At 31.8% G+C, this 18,592-nt stretch overlaps 3 protein-coding genes across 4 annotated transcripts; 1 reads left to right on the top strand and 2 right to left on the bottom strand.

Moving 5' to 3' along the window:
- Nucleotides 1-195: 195 nt before the first annotated feature.
- Nucleotides 196-2,367, bottom strand: LOC107936094 (DNA-directed RNA polymerases II, IV and V subunit 9A). Its single transcript, XM_016868746.2, has 4 exons — nt 2,175-2,367; nt 1,948-2,023; nt 1,336-1,494; nt 196-516 (listed from the first exon to the last, which is right to left on the bottom strand). The coding sequence occupies exons 1-4, from the start codon at nt 2,201-2,203 to the stop codon at nt 436-438; spliced, it is 345 nt and encodes a 114-aa protein (XP_016724235.1). The 5' UTR covers nt 2,204-2,367; the 3' UTR covers nt 196-435.
- Nucleotides 2,368-8,799: 6,432 nt separating this feature from the next.
- LOC121213725 (importin subunit alpha-2) lies at nt 8,800-12,752 on the top strand. Of its 2 annotated transcripts, none has more exons than XM_041086729.1 (11): nt 8,800-9,256; nt 9,358-9,454; nt 9,533-9,624; nt 9,723-9,854; nt 10,464-10,649; nt 10,736-10,899; nt 10,979-11,057; nt 11,153-11,281; nt 11,389-11,516; nt 11,723-12,094; nt 12,202-12,752. In XM_041086729.1, the coding sequence occupies exons 1-10, from the start codon at nt 9,047-9,049 to the stop codon at nt 12,090-12,092; spliced, it is 1,587 nt and encodes a 528-aa protein (XP_040942663.1). In that variant the 5' UTR covers nt 8,800-9,046; the 3' UTR covers nt 12,093-12,094; nt 12,202-12,752. The 2 variants fall into 2 exon arrangements, with proteins under 2 accessions (XP_040942663.1, XP_040942662.1); XM_041086728.1 differs by having other exon boundaries at nt 8,819-9,256; nt 10,976-11,057.
- Nucleotides 12,753-16,172: 3,420 nt separating this feature from the next.
- On the bottom strand, nt 16,173-17,111 carry LOC107936112 (defensin D2). The gene is made up of 2 exons (XM_016868774.2): nt 16,985-17,111; nt 16,173-16,502 (listed from the first exon to the last, which is right to left on the bottom strand). The coding sequence occupies exons 1-2, from the start codon at nt 17,046-17,048 to the stop codon at nt 16,330-16,332; spliced, it is 237 nt and encodes a 78-aa protein (XP_016724263.1). The 5' UTR covers nt 17,049-17,111; the 3' UTR covers nt 16,173-16,329.
- Between the last annotated feature and the right edge of the window lie 1,481 nt (nt 17,112-18,592).

The following is an 18,592-nucleotide window of genomic DNA, read 5'->3' as shown; positions in this document are numbered from 1 at the left end:
CAATTCATTGATTATTATTATTTTTTTGGTTAGTAGTAAGAACAAATAAATTTATATTAAACCACTTCTAATAAATTTTCAATATATATTGAGAGGTCGACTCTTTCGGGAGACAATTCATAATTATCGGAAGAAGCACAAAAATCTTGGCTATTGGAAAATTTCTAGGCAAGGAAAACATAAAAACAAAGAAAATTACTCAATAAAAATAAATTTGAAATTTAAGATTTAGGGTTTAGAATTTCGGATTTCGGGTTGTCAAAAACGGGTCTGAATCTTAACAAACTCATGCTAATATAATGGTGAAAGTGGCTCTAAATCATAGCAAGTGAAAACTTAGTAAATAAACACTAGCAATCCTTAAAAAAGGATTCAACACAACTGTCTTACTGAAAAAAAAGACATTAAATCGAGCAAGCTTTGATATCTCGGATCTCAATCTCTCCACCGATGTCCGCAGTTTGGATTACAGCAAACAAAAAACAGTGTCATACCTTCCTCCCCTCTAGCAGTTGCCTAAAAAACAAAACAAAATTTGTTGCATTAGCGGAGACATAATCACTACTCATCATGCAATAAGACATCAGCAAACAAAACTCTAGCTTGCTACAAAATCTCTTTTTTTTTTTTTTGGGGGGGGGGGTGGAATAGCAATCAGTTAACAATAAATTTCATGAACGAAGGCAAGGATAAATCCGATAAGTTGTCCGCATCTATGTTGGCCCGATTAGGGAGTGAGTTTTAGATACAGGTACACATGAATTTTTTTCATGTTTTTTCATATATTTGGATGATAATACCACTGTGCACATATTTGAAGAGTTAAGGCAACATAGATTGACAATGCATTATATATATATATATGGCTAACCCTTAATGCTATGAGGAGGAGAACAAATAGAAAAACAGGTCATAAGAGAAGCAGAAAAAAGAAGAATTAAGGAAATTTACAGAGCTCCTGCTAAGCATTAATTTTAGATGACACTCAAATTGGATTTTGCCAGAAAACAACCATAAACTCTTAGATTAAGCAGAGTTTTTACTCTTCCAATAACTGACAACAATGATAAGGTCCAATGCTAAAGTTGAAAAAACTTGAAAACAGGTGCAACATTATAAGTGATTAGAATGCACACACAATCCTGACTTTATTGGTCATGTCCGGTTAATACCGAATGAACTTCTCTTGCATTAAGCATATATACTGAAATCTTTTCTTCGAATTTCTAAAACATGCAGAATTATCAAGCAATGGATCAAAATTCTTCCATTCCATATAAAGAGGATTTTTCCAACAAAAAGTATATGCATAGACAAAAAATGTAGGAAGTTCACCTGGAAGAAGACAGCTTCTCCATGTTTGCAATTTGCGCAAATTACAGCTTTAGTCCGAGGAAGAGTTGGATCGGCAGCCACATCCTGCAATATTTGAGTGCGTTCACCAGCAGAGTGATGCACTTCGTTTCTATACACACAGTTGTTTTCAGCCACCTCCTACATAAACAACAGCAATAATGACTGTAATGTCGCGAGAACAAATAGATAAATTGATAAGAAGACGATAATCTTCGTTTCCAATGAATTACAGTTAAATAATAACAATAGATGCAAGCGTTTAAACTCAAATGCCCAGAAACTCTTTTATGTGAAATTAAATCAATCCTCATTGTTTCACTGCCTAAAACCTTAACAAATATGGATACCGATTTAAACTTTCAAAATTTTGGTATTGAGTCAACAATTCACAAAAACAAAAGAAACCCATTTTCTATTGGAAAAATAAGAGAGAAACAGCAAAAAAGGGGCTAGGGTTTTAAGTGGGTTTAACATTGAATCAAAAAACAACTTAAAAGCAAATCATGCCCTAAATGAAAAAGAGGGAAAAAAAGGAACCCCCTAATCTTAATCTTAATTCTAAATCACAGAAAAGAAAAACCGAAAAAGAACCTGATGATCGCAGTTACGGCAGGCATAGAGGAGAATCTTCTGTTCCCTGTCTTCTTTTGGGTAGAGAATGTTGTTGCTTCATAAACAAACAAACAAACAAAAATTCAAAATTTTAAGAACAGATATGAAAAAGGTAACGGAAGGGAAAGAATACTAAAAGGGTTTAAAAGAAACTGCAAAATATGAATGCATGGAAGCATCAAAATTGAAGAGCGGTGAGAGCTGACCATTCACGGCAAAATTTCATGGTACTCATCTTGTTCGAGAAGAGGGAGAAACTTCGGGGTTCTTTTGTTTGATTCTCTTTTGAGAGTGTTAATTCACAGAGTGGGGGAAATCGTGGAGCGGCTTTGTAATTTATATATGGGCGGTAGAAGTAGTCTTTAACTTCTTCTTTTTCCTATATATATTTTTATTTTTAATAAAAATTTAAGAGTTCTATTACCAAATAAATCTATTTATAATCTACATAAATATATCTAAGTAGAGTTTAAATAAACTTTTGAATAAATTAATATATCATTGTTGAGAAATTATTTTATGAACTCTTGCCACCACATTATTTATAGTTTTTTTCTAATTATTTAATAACATTTCAGTAACTCTTTCCAAGTTATTGATACAAAATTTTGGTTTCTCTTACCCAAAACCCTGAACTTAAATCCCTTAGAATTGGGGTTCGAGGTTGAGGGTTAAAAAATTATCAAAATTTTGTGTCATTAACATGAAAAATATTGTTGAAATGTCATTAACTAATTGAATAACCTATATTTTTAAAATTTTTAAAGGATTAAATTAAAATTTTATCAATTTTAGGAGGCCAAAGTGTAATTTTACCTTTACTAATTTAAATTTTTTAAAAAATTAAAGAATTTAAATGAAAATTTTTCTATTTTAGGAGAGTCGGAGCCCCTGCCAATCTCCTAAGTACGCCAATGCGTACAAAGTCATCAAATGAAGCGAGGCTACTTATCTAACTTTGTCACCCTTCACCTATCATCTTCTACCAATTCAGTTTCATATTTCCATGCTTACATTTTTGTTTATTTTATGTGCTTCTTTAATTTTAGAAATTCTTGCAAGTTTCATAAAGGTCTAAACCTTTTTATTGCCTTGAGTTCCTTTTTTTTATAGGACAACTTATGTTCTATTTGATTTACTTCGAGTTAATTGTTCGAACTTCTTAAATTTAATATCCGATTTTTGCATCAATGTTACTGACCTTTCATGACAAATCGATTGGTCCAAGATGTTGTCAATATTGATTGGCAAAATATTGCCCCTCAGAATATATGCTTACCATGAGTTCAAGTTCGCATCAATCTATGGTAACCTCTCTTACTTGGTTGTGTATTGCAATGTGATGATGATGTTTTGACAAAGGTATAATTTAGATACCAATCTCATGCTAGAGATAACTAAGCACACAAGTCGGGCACTAACGCGTAACCATCAACACATCCCCATCAACGGACCAAAAAATTGCATGGCACATATATTATGGAGATAAATACGTAAAAATTATCCGGACCTCTCCGCCACAGTAGCTTCAACGTATATCCTAATATACTCCATTTTTATTTTTGTTAATATGTAACTGCTAAAGTTTGATCATATATCTGTTTTTTTAGACATAATACCTAAAACTACTTATAGTCCTTGCCCAATTTATAAATAAGAGGATAATGCGTTGCAGTGCACTCGAACCCACGTCATCCTGTATTATTAACAATACACATACCAATCAAGCTAAGACTCAATCGACGACTAAGTTTAATTTTTTATAAAACAAGATTGACTAAACTATGATAAATTATTTTAATACTTACGTACTAATCATGCTTTTCCTTATGCTATTGAAAGGATCAATTTGAGGTAAAATGGAATGAAAATGATAATGTAAGTATCAAAATAAAAAATAAATATAATTTAGGAATGAAATTGTAAACAAAACCTAAAACACTTTCTACACTATTTGACCTTTAATTTTCATAAAAAAAACATGCATATAATCTTTTATATCTTCCTCATTTCATTCTCTCCATGGATTTTGAGTTTTTTTTTTCAATTAATTCCAAAAAAAATAGAAAAAATAAATCATTAGAAACATAGATAAAAATATCGACTGGATCTTAATTCGATTAGTATGAGTATTATTGTAAATATAGAAAAACGTGAGTTCAAATATGTTGAAGTACAATATCCTCTTATTTATGAGTTGGGGAGGGGCTATGAATAATTCTAATATTATGTTAAAGCAAACATACGTATATATATCAAAACCTATAACGATAACGTAAACACAAACACAAATCAACCAACTTTCTTTTTTCAAAATCCTTCACAATTACAATTTCCACCAACAAAACAAAGATTTTAGACAAAATAAATAACCCTTCTTCCCCAATTAATTTAATAATTTCCCACTGTTTTTTTTTTTCACTTGTTCTTTGACCAATGAAACCAATTCATCAACGACGATTTCAGTTTGCTTTCAACGGCGTAAGAATTATATTTCACCATACGGCGTTGTCTCTTCGATTCGGCATCGCCAACGCCGATTCTATCATTCGATTTGTTATAACCATAAATCTTATATTTGTCGATCTCTTCTTTGTTAACCGTTTCTATTGTCACCTGCGGCGACGACGACGACGACGACGAAGAAGATAATTGATTTGGTGATGAATCATTGCCTTTCATTTCAAGTTTCAATTCACCACCCGATGGAGGATTCGCCACTTTGATACCCTCCGTATCTTTCGCAGAATCCCCCATCTGTGGAGATATCTAGAGAGAAACTAGAACTATAAAAAATTCAAGGTATAGTGTCTTCAACATATATTTATATTAGTTATATATAATATATATTTGTTTATGGCTAAAAATGGTGGAATTTACAGGCTCTGGAAACCTTTATTTTTAGTTTCATGGAAAACTGTAAAGCTGTCTTCTTTCATGACTTCTGTGTAATGTTTTCTATTATTATTTAATTAATTGCCTAATATTAGACTCTTAAATTTTGGAAGAAAAAAAATATTAGAACGTGGTTTGGATGACCTTCCATTTCTCCTTGTTTTCAGCTATTAATGGTTTGTTTTAAGGGTAAACTACATCCATGGTCAATTTTGTTTACCTTAGGTTACATTTTAGTCACTTATGTTTAAAATGTTACATTTTAGTCACTACGTTATCGTGTTGTAACATTTTAGTCACTGAGCCGTTAATTATCGTTAATGGTGTAATGGTAAGCTGATGTGGCACGTTAAATTATCATTTCAAACAAAAACTTTAGGTTAAATTATACAATTGGTCCCCATAATTTTTCGTTTTGAGCAATTTAATTCTTTTATGTTCTTTTAACTTCCTTTCTTTCTTTCTTTTTTTCCATTCTTTTCTGCTTCTCCCTCTGTTTTACTACCTTATTTATTTCTTTTAACATACCAGGAAGTCGAATTGGCAGTGAAGAAAGAACATGGTATGGGTTTATGGGTTTTGGTTATAAGCAATGATGACAGTCGACTTCCTACTTTTTTTACTGCCAATTTAACTTCCTAATATGTTAAAAGAAATGGGAAAGGTATGAAAACAAAGGGAGAAATAAAAGAGAATGAAAAAAAAATAGGAAAGTTTAAAGAACATAAAAGAAAAAAATTAAATTGCTTAAAACGAAAAAATATAGGGATCAATTGTATAATTTAACCTAAAATTTTGTTTGAAATGATAATTTAACGTGCCACGTCAGCTTACCGTTACACCATTAATGACGATTAATGGCTCAGTGACTAAAATATTACAACATGATAACGTAAATAACTAAAACGTAACATTTCAAACATAAGTGACTAAAACGTAACCTAAGGTAAACTAAAGTGACTATGGGTGTAGTTTACCATTGTTTCAACTTAGAAAAAAACACGATTTTGATTTAATTTACATTTATTTGGACAGTCGATAAATTTAATTAAAGATTCAATTTAATTTTTAAATTTAATTAATTTTATCTTAAATTGATCAAAAATTAATATTTTGATCGATCGAGATGAATTTTAAATATTATTGAATTTTTTATAGTTTCAACTAGAGGTGTCCATGGGCCGGGCTAGGCCGGGCCAAAAAACGGCCAACGTCCTAGGCTCGGGCCCGGCCCAAAAAAATGGGCATGAAATTTTGTCCAAGCCCGGCCTAGGAAAAATTCCTAAGCCTGAGCCCAACCCGGCCTATTTTTTTAATAAACACCAAAAATTTATTTTAAAAATATAAAAAAGTATTTTAAAAATATTTTAAAATTAAAAATATATATTTATGATATTCGGGCCGGGCCAAGCCAAAAAGTGGTGCTCGAGTCCCGATCCGTTTTTTAAACGGGCCTCATTTTTTTGTCCAAACCCATATTTCGGGCCTATATTTTTACCCGAACCCTCCCATATTTCGGACGGGCCGGGCCGTCCGGCCCATAGACACCTCTAGTTTGAGCTAACTCAATTACATATACACCGAGAAATTATTTTAAGAATCTTTCATATCACATCATTCATGGTTTATTTTTAATTATTTAATGATATTTCAGTAATTTTTTTCATGTTATTAATACATAATTTTGATAATTTTTTTATCTGATTCCTAAATCTAGAACTATGAACCCAGAACCTCGAACCTTAAACTTTGAACTCGAACCTTAAGTCTTGAAGATTAAATTTTGAATTGTTTTTAATATCAACATTGTGTTTCTAAACTAGTTTATAAAAATAAATATGCTAAATTTTTTTTAATTCTAAAATCAACGTGGTTATAAAATAGGTTAAAGTGTTTAGAAGATTATTATATTATAAAAACCGGATTAAATTAGTCTTATTTTTATTAAATGGATTACTTTAGTTTTGTTATTATTAAAAAGATTAAATATGACTAAATTAACAACTTAATATTTATTGTATAAGAATTATTTTGAAAATATATATATTTTTAATTGCAGTTCAATTTCGAAGGATTTCATTTACAATACTATAAAAAATTAAAAATATTAACTCTGTTAAACAATAAATGATATTTTTTTAAATTAGTAAATGTTAACTCTATTAAAATTTGACATTATTTGATTATTTTTAATAGTCGATAGACTAATTTGGGTAAATTACCCAAAAAAATTGATTTTTAACCATAATTATCAGATTAGGCCGGTTTTTGCAAAATTTATCAGATTAGGTCGATTTTGGAGTGAGAAAGGAAAAACGTGTATAACTGGATGTGTTTTCAACAGATATGGTAGGAAAACGCTTCTAACTGAATGTGTTTTTAGCTTTGGTAAAATGGTTAAATGTTAATATTTTTATCCTCGAGCCTCGGGTTCGATTCCTCTTCTACTCACATTTGTATTTTTTATTTCATGTTACTTCAAGCTTTTTAAATATTTAATCAATTTTTTAACATATTAGTTCTTTTGTTAGATGATTATATAGTTGTAATTACATCATTTAGTCTTAAATTCGACTTCTCTACGACTCACATTTGTATATTTTTTTATTTTATGTTGCTTCATCAAGCTTTTTTTTAATTAATATTTTTAGCATATTAGCTCATTCCGTTAGATGATTAGATAATTGCGATTACATCCTTGAGTATGAGGTTCCATTAATTTTATAAGCATATTCATGTATTTTTTATTTCATATTGTTTCAAGTTTTTTTTTTAATTTTTAATTAATGTTTTGTTCATTTTTTTAAATTATTTTTATTTCTAGCTCTTTTATTTATAAAATAAAATATTTATTGCAAATATCATTAATTGAAAGAAAAGTAATAATATGCTTATAAAAATAATTAAAATTAAAAATACATTAATTTTGATAATTGTTTAACCTGACTCAAAACCTCGAACCCTAACCTTAAATCTCAAACTTCAAATCTTGAATTTAAATTTTAAACCCTGAATCTCGAACCTAAACCCAAATCCAAATTCGAATCCCGAGTTAAGAGTTTGAGGTTCGGGTTCAAGGTAAAAAAAAGCTATCAAAATTATGTGTTAATAACATGAAAAGAATTGTTGAAATATGATCAAATAATTAAAAAGGATCATGAATGATATGATAGGAATGACCCACAAATTAATTTATCGACCAATAGTAAAGTAAAGTGTATCAAATATAGAGTGGTGGTGGATTTAACAATATTTGCTGCAGGCCCACTAGATTACCATCATTTCATTTTTAATAGTTTAATATTAAATTAAATTTAATAATTATCTTAGCATTAAATTTAATTTAACGTTAATATTAAATTAAATCTAATATTTATGAAGATATTAAAGTGATTAAGTTTAATCTAACTTTCTAAACTCTCCTCCTAAAGAGATGTTGGGTCATTATTTAACATATATTTGAATTTAAGAGAAATTTGTTTGAAAATATTATTTCAGAATTTACAACTTGACCCAAAAAATTTAGAGAAATTGTGAAATTATCTCATTAGTAATTTTTGTGAAATTTTTTTCTAATTCGAAGTGAGTCCACACTTGACAGACATGAGTTTGAGGATAAAGAAAAAGATTACTTGGTCGAAGCGCTCATACTACACGAATCGAAAATGTACAAATTTGATTAAGTGTTTATTATTTTATACATCACAACTAAGATCTTATTTTGAAAAAAAAAATTTAAAACCTTTTTTTCCCTAAACTTATTTTTCGTTACGTTTTTTTAAATATATTTTTAATATAAAAGAAATATTGAAATGTTATTAAATAATTAAAATAAATTATGAATGATATGATGAGAATGACACATTAAATAATTTCTCTACCAATAGTGAAGTTAAATGTGTCAAATATAGAGCGGTAGTAGATTTAACAATATTTGGAGCGAGACCGCTAGATTACCATCCTTCCGTTTTTAAGTCTTTCCTAATTCTCCGTTGCCCTTTTATTTTATTTTATTTTCTCATTTTTGCTTTGAACTTTAAAATACTTCTCCACAAAGAAAAAAGTCCCATCAACTCCAGATTTTTTCACTTCTTCCGATCCTTAATAAAAATCTCCATTTTTTTTTCTTTTAGCTTTGTGCTTCCCTAGGATTTGTTTTTTTCAAAGGCAAGCAGCCGCCACTATGTCGTTGAGACCGAGCACGAGAACCGAGGCCCGCCGCAACCGCTACAAGGTGGCGGTTGACGCCGAGGAAGGCCGTCGTAGAAGGGAAGACAACATGGTCGAGATCCGTAAAAGCAAGCGCGAACAGAGTTTGCTAAAGAAACGCCGCGAAGGCCTACAAGCTCAACAATTCGCTGCTTCTCTTCACTCCTCTAATGTCGAAAAGAAGGTGAAAACTGAGCACCACTGCCGCGCGATCGAAATCTTCAAATTGTTCCCCTTTTCTTGAAAATTGAGTGATTTAGGGCTTATTATTATTATTTTTTGCAGCTGGAGAGTCTTCCTTCGATGGTTGCTGGCGTTTGGTCCGATAACGGTGCTGCACAGCTGGAGGCGACTACTCAGTTTCGAAAATTGCTTTCGATTGGTATATTCATGCATTTCACTTTGTTTTTCTTTTATTTTTTATCTGAATTCTCTTAATTAAATATACATGTGTTAACAGAGCGAAGTCCTCCAATTGAGGAAGTTATACAGTCAGGCGTCGTTCCCCGTTTTGTTGAGTTCCTTGGTAGGGAAGATTTTCCACAGCTTCAGGTATAAGTTAGTGACTGTTAATAATCACTTTTTTCAAGAATCAGGAGTTCATTTTATATCCTAATTTCGGTAGTATTTTTCTTTTTTGGAATCTGTAGTTTGAGGCTGCTTGGGCGCTTACGAATATTGCTTCTGGAACCTCAGACAATACAAAGGTAGTAATTGATCTTGGTGCTGTTCCGATTTTTGTAAAGCTTCTTGCTTCACCAAGTGATGATGTCCGCGAGCAGGTATGCCAGTAAAAACTATACCCTTTAAGTGTGATACTTGTAATTCTGGGATTACTGTTGTCAAAGGCGCGTTAGACAACAAAAACGCCTCTGTTTGTATGATACAACGCATGTTTGGATAGCCTAGGTGCCCTTTTTCGTAAGGTGATAGGCTTAGAAAGCTTGCCTGATTGAAGTAATCTGTTCTTTAGTTTATTTTATTTTAAAGCTCTTTTTAGTAGATATTTCTTTACTGGTAAGAAGGGAGATAGTATCAACTCTCTACTTTTGAAAATTTTTAGTCCAACAACAGATATGGACCATAAGGAAACTGTTCATAATGGCAAACAAAAAGTTAGATGTTTTGTAGGTAAACCAGACTACCCTTTAGAGTTTACTATATATCTTAAACTTTTATATATATATTTACATTGAAAAACACATACATATTGCACTTCACTTCACTCAGGGAATCCTTTATTTTTTTGGCCTTGCGTCTTATTCAATATAAGGGTTCTAGCCCCTAGATTTCACTTTGTGCCCTTGACAACTTTTCTGGTATGATTGCTGTTTTAACTAGAAAGGAGAATATAGAATTTTGGACTGAGTAATTTGATTGTTAATTCTTAGGCTGTGTGGGCATTGGGGAATATTGCTGGTGATTCCCCTAGATGCCGTGATCTTGTTCTCAGTCATGGAGCTTTGATGCCTCTATTAGCACAGTTAAATGAACATGCTAAGCTGTCAATGCTGAGAAATGCGACTTGGACATTATCAAATTTCTGTAGGGGCAAGCCACAGCCTCCATTTGAGCAGGTTTTCATCTTGTTCGTTGCATTATTCTTTTATGCTCCCTCCCTTTCTTTTAATGGAGCTTTCAAATGCTGCAATCTGTTCACTAGGTGACACCAGCTCTACCTGCGCTTGAACGTCTTGTTCATTCAAATGATGAAGAAGTTCTGACTGATGCCTGTTGGGCTCTCTCATATCTGTCTGATGGTACAAATGACAAAATTCAAGCTGTGATTCAAGCAGGAGTTTGCCCACGCCTTGTCGAGCTCCTGCTGTGAGTAGAACTGCTCCTAACATCTTTGGTTGTTTTGACTTTTCTGTTAACCTGAGAGATTATACTTGTGTTTTAGCAGCAATCCATCTCCTTCAGTGCTCATTCCTTCTCTTCGTACTGTTGGAAATATTGTGACTGGAGATGATTTACAGACTCAGGTATGGCATAGGATTTGTCTCATTTTTAGACCTTCTGCATCTTTCGGTTTATATTTTATTTTAGTTTGTTCTGATCTCGTGACTTTCCATTTCAGTGTATTATTGATCATGGTGCATTAGCATGCCTTATGAACCTATTGACCAATAATTATAAAAAGAGTATAAAGAAGGAAGCATGCTGGACTATCTCAAACATTACAGCTGGAAACAAGGAACAGATTCAGGTGAGTAAAGCATGGAAAGTGTTGCTTCAAACATTTTCAAATTTGTTTTTTTGGTACTGATTTTTTTTAGTAAGTTATGCTGATTATTATATTTCAAAATTATATAGGCTGTGATCAATGCTGGATTAATTGGGCCCCTGGTCAACCTACTTCAAAATGCTGAATTCGATGTAAAGAAAGAAGCGGCATGGGCAATTTCAAATGCTACTTCGGGTGGTGCCCATGAGCAAATCAAGTAAGTAGTTTGTGTCGATTCTTTTGGTATTGTTGAACTTTGGCCACTCAATATATGAATAAACTTGGCAAAAATTGAACATACTTGTGTTGGGCACATACTCGTATCCGACACTCACCCCAAGTCCAAGTAATATGGTTTTTCCCGCCTTAGTTCCATTGCCAAAGAATTGATGAGAAACTTGTTCTCCTTATCTGTATATGTAGGTACATGGTCAGTCAAGGATGCATAAAACCACTGTGTGATCTTCTTGCATGCCCTGATCCAAGAATTATAATGGTCTGTCTAGAGGGGCTGGAGAACTTTTTGAAGGTTGGTGAAGCTGAGAAGGCCACGGGTGCTGTAGAATTTAACTTCTGTGCCCAACTGATAGAAGATGCTGATGGTTTAGAGAAGATTGAAAATCTACAGACTCATGATAATAGTGAGATATATGAGAAGGCAGTCAAGATTCTCGAGACTTACTGGCTGGAGGAGGATGAAGAGACGCTACCTCCTGCTGACGGTACTCAGCAAAGTTTTCAGTTTGGGGAGAATGGGCTTCAAGTTCCATCCGGTGGATTCAACTTCAGTTGAAGGTTTGTACAGCGTATCACTTTCTCTTCATTTGCTCTGTATATTATTTACTGTTTATTTGGTGAAGTTAACCGTTGACTCTACTGATCTAGTTGTACTGAAACTGCAGGGTTTATACAATAAACAGTTCGTAATGCGGGTTACGACTGATACTTGGGTTTGGTCAGGGCACCCTGATGTGTCTGGTTACATAAAAGTCTGTCCAGAGTCCACTGTTGTGAAGAAGGTGCTTGGGTAAGTCTATTGAGACCTGGTTTCCGGTACAGAGGGGAATAGGTACCATTGTGACCAGAAAAGTTGTGGGCAAGGTATTTTGCTCGTCTTAAACCAAAAAAATTACATGTGAAATAGTACAATGCAAGGCCTTGGGAGGTGTTTCTTAAGCTTGTCACTGTTTATACAGCGACCCTTTAGTGTAAACGGGCATGCTGGTTTACCAGGTTTCGGTATTTGCCTCACAGTTGTTTTGAGTCCAGAGTTTTTCGGGTTTTAGAAGGTCAGTATTTGTTGTCTCGTACCATAACGTGATATGATAGTGTTGATTAATAGTACAAGAGTGGTAAATGGGTTAAAATTTCTATAGAAGTACGATACACATCAAATGTGATAAAATGTGTCATGTTAAGATTCGTATTACGTTCAAAACCATATTTTATTTTCCATTTGTATTTTAATTTATTTAAAATAAAAACAGCTGTGATAAAAATTATAGTTTTGTTTAAAATATTGAAGTTCTGTGCCAACTAGTGTATGCTAGTACAAAAATGTATTTGAAATACATTGAAATTTTGACTGGAATAGAGTTTGAATTATTTGATACTGATTTAAAATAAAAATCGTACGTTGTATCGATGATTAAGAGACCTATCGAAAGCTCTACTTTCTAAGTGTATTGTTCGGTTGGAATTAAATTATATTTTTTTTTATAATAGTAAAAATGTAAATTTATTATTTTAACATTTTATATTTTTATAATTTTAAAAAAATTAAATCAAAATTTTATCTTATAGGGAGTTAAAAATATATTTTTATCTTATTAATTTAAAATTTTATAAATTATAAAATATTTAAATGATAATTTTTTTATTTTAGGTTACCAAGCCCTGGCATCACCACTGAACTTGAACGTGCATTTAATATTGAATCTGTTATTGCCTCGAGTTCACAAAGCTCACCAAGTTGTATCTGCGACTAAATAGTTATTAAAAGGGTGAACCAAAGTGTTGTGGACTTTATAGAACTGTTGGGTATAGTTGCAACAAGTGTCCTCAGCAACATCATCATCCAAAACAACTTCAAAACCTCAAGGGCAAGATCATAAATACGATTTTGTAATATTGACTAGATCAAAATATCAGTATCAAATCTTTATTTTAATTTTCATTTCAATATAAACTGTTATATTCGAGTTTGTATTTGTATTCATCATTGTCGTTAAATAAAGTGAAAATCTAATTTACCAAGTACTAACTTAACATGAATCGCAAAGCTTTGTATTTATGGCCAAAAATGTTTCAAAGCTAGAAAGATAAAACATGTGTTAGAATTTAGCTTTTGTCCCCTACTCTACTTTGAATCACGTATGCTTAAATATGGAATAGTAGGTAGTGGAATTTACTATTAATCCTAGTAATTATATTTGACTCAAAAGCAAAATTAAAAAAAAAATCATTAATCATTTAGACTTTACAAACTGCATTCTTGAAAATTATTTACAAATATTTAAAAAATTTAAAATTGATGATTAGATGGAGTTGTTCGTAGTGTAAATTTATTGGGTGGTCTTTGTTGGGCGCTAAATTGGTTGTGAAGATTTATGGGATGCTTCATAACTTCCATTCCCCCTTGCATTGTTGTGTTAGAAGTTGTGGATGCATCAGAAAATGGTGATTTACCAATTGACTGAGTCGATGCACTACAATAAGGCGTCGTAGATGGACTGCTGTGGGATAGGCTGTTGTTAGGGCCAAACAATGATTCCATCAACCCGAAATATCGAGCCAGATTAGATGATTCGTGCCCACTTGGTATTTAGTAACATTAAGTGGTTCAGTAGTAGCTGGAGGCAGAGGTATAGACGTTGATGCAGGACCAGGTGTACATGCAAGCGAAAGAGTAGGTTTCAGAATGTGTTGAAGATGTGTGATCGGGTAGGCATACTCGATAGAGGTCCACGTCCGTGTTGAGCTTCCAAGATTACCGTATGTTGTCCACCATATAATATGGGGATCCGTGTTGCTTATACCATTGTTGGTATGCAATCAATGCCATGTAATTTCCTTCGCAGTTGACCATCTGAGGAACCCCATCCAACCGACTCTTCCAGAACTGAATTCGATGGTTGTGCTCGACTGCCTAATTACAACTACTTTTTCCGCACTTGTCCTTGCTGTGAATGGTATCATGGTTGATCAGTTCATTCGGAATGCTTTGTACCGAAAAATGCGAGGCATAACTCCACAGCTTGATTTGTTCAACATCAACGGTCCGCCAATCAACTGCATTATAAATGCTCGAGCGGCATAAATAACTCCGGCTCAGTTGTATTCGTAAGAACAACTTCAAAGTTTTGTTTCAACCTGGTACCCGACCAAGCAACTCTTGGCAAAGATCCGACACATTTATGGCGCTACTACCAGTGACTGCAACTCCGTCTACAGGAAGTCCCAGTTGGAACACAACATCCTCCAACATTCTTACGACCTCTCCGCACGGCAAGTGAAAAGTGTGGGTCCCGATCGCTATCTCTCCACCAATGCAGATACTAAGTCTGCCTTCACCTCAAATGATTCAATACATGCTGTAAACCTAAACCTGGCCGCTTGCAAGAACAACAATAGACGAGCATCTGGTCTATAACATGGAGCACAGTTCCATTAATAAACATGTTTATTAAAAGTCTTAAAAAATAAATTATGATAATGTTTGAAAATCATAAACATCAAAATTATAAATAAACTTTGATTTAATGTGTAATTTAATATATAAACTTTGATTTTGTAAATTGAACACATAAAACTTTAATTTTATGGAAAAAAAACTTTAATTCCATTATAAATAGAAAAAAAATGTTAAAAAAGAAAAATAAATGGCTTAAAAATACAGAACAAAATTTTCATTGCAAATTAACCCCTGATAGATTAATATGGCACCACAATGCTAATGTGAGTATACCCAATGTTTTTAGAATTAGATCATAGTTAAACCGGTAAGATTATTGATTAGTCGATTTGGTCGAACTGATTAAAAAATTATTAAAAGTAAAAAATGATTTAATTAATTTTTTAACCGGTTCAATCGGTTCAACCCATTTCATTCCTTTGCAAATCTTGTTTGCTTGAAAAAGGGACTAATTTGACTGTTACCTGTGGAACCTTGGAAGATATGGAACATGTTTTTTCCGAGTGCTCAAAAGCAAAAGAAGTCTGGTCCTTTTGCTGATGTGCAAGGTTAAACGCAACGTTGATATTACTATGTTTGTTGTTGAAAACAAGACGAGCCGGGCAACTGTGATTCGGGACGCGGATGGCAAGTTTATTCATAGTTGCTCGGGATTATGGTCAAGTTGTTTGGAGCCTCACTTAACCAATATCTTTATAATTTTTAAAGGGTTTAAAGGGTTAAATCAAATTTTTTGTTATCATTTTTGGGGTCAAAATGTAATTTTACTATTACTAATTTAAAATTCTATAAATTATAAAGGACCTAAGTTAAAAATTTACCATTTTAGGAGGACCATAACCCCTGAGTCTCTTAGTGGCTTCGCCACTGATTATCGGTATAATAAGTGTTGTCTTGACTCAGGGCGATGCGCATGAATTATGAATAATATATATTTTGGAGTCGGATTACTCACGACTTATTAAAGCTTTGAATAAATCGAACATAGATAATTCCGGGTTTCAGCTAGATCATTAAGGGTATTATTTGAACAAACAAATTTTTTTTATTTAAATTTCATCAAATTTGGCATTGTTTATAAAAAGTTTCAAACCTAGTCCTAATTTTTATATATTTTAAGACAAATAATTCTAGAAAAAAAATTAAGATTAAGAGAATTAATTTAGAAGTTCATTCATATGCAACAAAAGAAAATTATAGATATATTCAATAATAATAAATTTCCTCGTAGGAAATATGTTGTTGATATTCTATTCTCTCAACTCTCACCCACACACATAACAAGAGGAACAAGGGTAATCTTTTAAGTATAATGAAATATTAATAGATTGCTCATTTAACAAGGCTTAGTGCAGACGCATTTGCGAAGGAAACCTTTGCAATCTCCATTAGGAAAACCCTCTGTCTTGCAAACAATATCACAATTGTCATCACGTAAGCACAACCCCTTGAATGCATTGCTTGGGGACTCGCATATCTTATCACCATCCGCTACCACAGGTCCCATCTCTGTTTCATTTCACATAATATAGATAGATGTACCAAAGAGTGAGCGTCAAATATATAAATATATATAATATTTTTTGGTAAATTACAGGAGAAAGGGCAAAGCTCTAATAGTAATGCGATTAGTGTGACTTGAACTCAGGCCACACCAGAAACGATGAATACTTGACCATCAGGCCAACACATTTAAGCATATGAGATGGTTAATTTTAATAAATGTACATGTATTAAATAAAGAACCAGTAGCAAAACTATGGAAAGAAATGGGGCAACAGGCATCCATCATGGTTATAAGAGTTAACGTGTTAACTTCAAATTAAATGTCACGAGTTACTATTTTGTCAAAGTGAATGTCAAATATATATATAAAATCTTGGAAGCATATGAATATGTTAAATATAAATATTTTTTATAGAACTTAAATTTAGTTAATCAAATAATAACTTTAAATGATTAAGGAATTGAAAAAAGATTAATGAGCAAACCTGTTGTTAGAAGAACTAACATAAGAAGAACCACGATTGAAATTGAACGAGAGAATCGCTCCATTTTAAATATTATTAATAGAGCGGATGAGTGAAAATGATAAAAAGCTTGAGAGTTTTCGATGCAATGAATGTAAAACATGAAGAGACCTTTATATAAGTTAGGGATTGCAAAAATTATCCGAAAAAAAGGATGAACCCTACATTTGTTGTTTTCTCAAAGTGACCTTAGATCACATTCATTTACGCAGTAACTATTTATGGCAAATTTTTAGTTTTTTTTAATTTTTATTACATATGTAAAATAATTATTCAAGTTTATTTAATTTATATTTATCATTAAATTACGAAATTAATGTTTATTTTTTAACATTAATCTCATTATAAGTTTTTATCATATCAACTTTTTTTGATATAATGTCTAGAACAACTATAGCTCCTCTCCAACCCTGAAATAGAAGGATAATGCGTTTCAGGCTTTCAATGTACTCGAACTCACGTCCTCCTACACTAACAATAATGTCGGTATCAATCGAGCTAATATTCAATCGGCAATAATTTTTTTATTCATTATAAAATTAATAGTTTGATATTTTTTATAGCTCACATTAAATTAAAATTTATACTGTTTATTAATGCATATGAACCCTTAATCTCAGTGCCCCACTGTGAACTCTTTAGCTTGTAAATTAGAATTTGGGATTGAATTGAATAGATAATTAATAATATGATTTTTAAATAAAAATATAATTTTAATCCTCTTAAATAATTTTAATTTACTAAGTTAGTTTAAATTTATTTAAAGTAAATAAATAGAAAAACTTGCATCACAAATAGAAATCATTACATACATACTTTATTGAAATATTGGTAGGGGCAAAATCAGAAAATCTTTTAGGGGTTCAAAATTAAATTATAATTTTTACGATAGTAAAAATGTAATTTTATCATTTTAATAGTCTATATCTTTATAATTTTTAAAAGATTAAAGCAAATTTTTTATCTTTTTTAAGAGGGTTAAAGTGTAATTTTATATTTACTAATATAAAATTGTAAAAATTTTAAAGGAAATTTTCCATTTAGGGGGCCGGGCCCTTGCTAGCCCCTTAGCTAAACCCTGAGTATTAGTGTCTCAATTTTTGGTTTTATTGTTCATTATCATAGTAATATTTACTATTTATTTTCTATTTCTTGAAAGATCTTGACATTGTTCAAATTCAATAGTTTAAATAAACCAAAATTTGATTATTTTGAAACATTGTTTGCATATTATTAATCAATAATTATTACATCAATAGAAATCAAGTTTTGTAGTTAATACCGTATAGGTGGACATATCGTTTTTTACTAGAATTAGTATGTATTGACTTGTTTTGATGTATCATTTCTAATTTATTGCTATTTTTGAAAATATTTAATATATTTATAAATATTAAATAAATGAGATTAATTTCAATAATGCATTTTTTTTGAAGATGTTAATTTCAAATGTATTAAAATTGTTTTTGTTTAACAACGAATAGTAGCCGATTGAGTATTAGCTTGATTGACATTGGCATTGTTGCCAGTAGAAGAGGACGTGAGTTTGAGTGCATTGAAGCGCATTAT

Source organism: Gossypium hirsutum, chromosome D01 (genome assembly GCF_007990345.1).
Source record: "Gossypium hirsutum isolate 1008001.06 chromosome D01, Gossypium_hirsutum_v2.1, whole genome shotgun sequence".
NCBI classification, from domain to species: Eukaryota; Viridiplantae; Streptophyta; class Magnoliopsida; order Malvales; family Malvaceae; genus Gossypium; species Gossypium hirsutum.
Note: the sequence above shows the minus strand (reverse complement) of the source record. Positions and strands in the feature narration are given on the sequence as shown.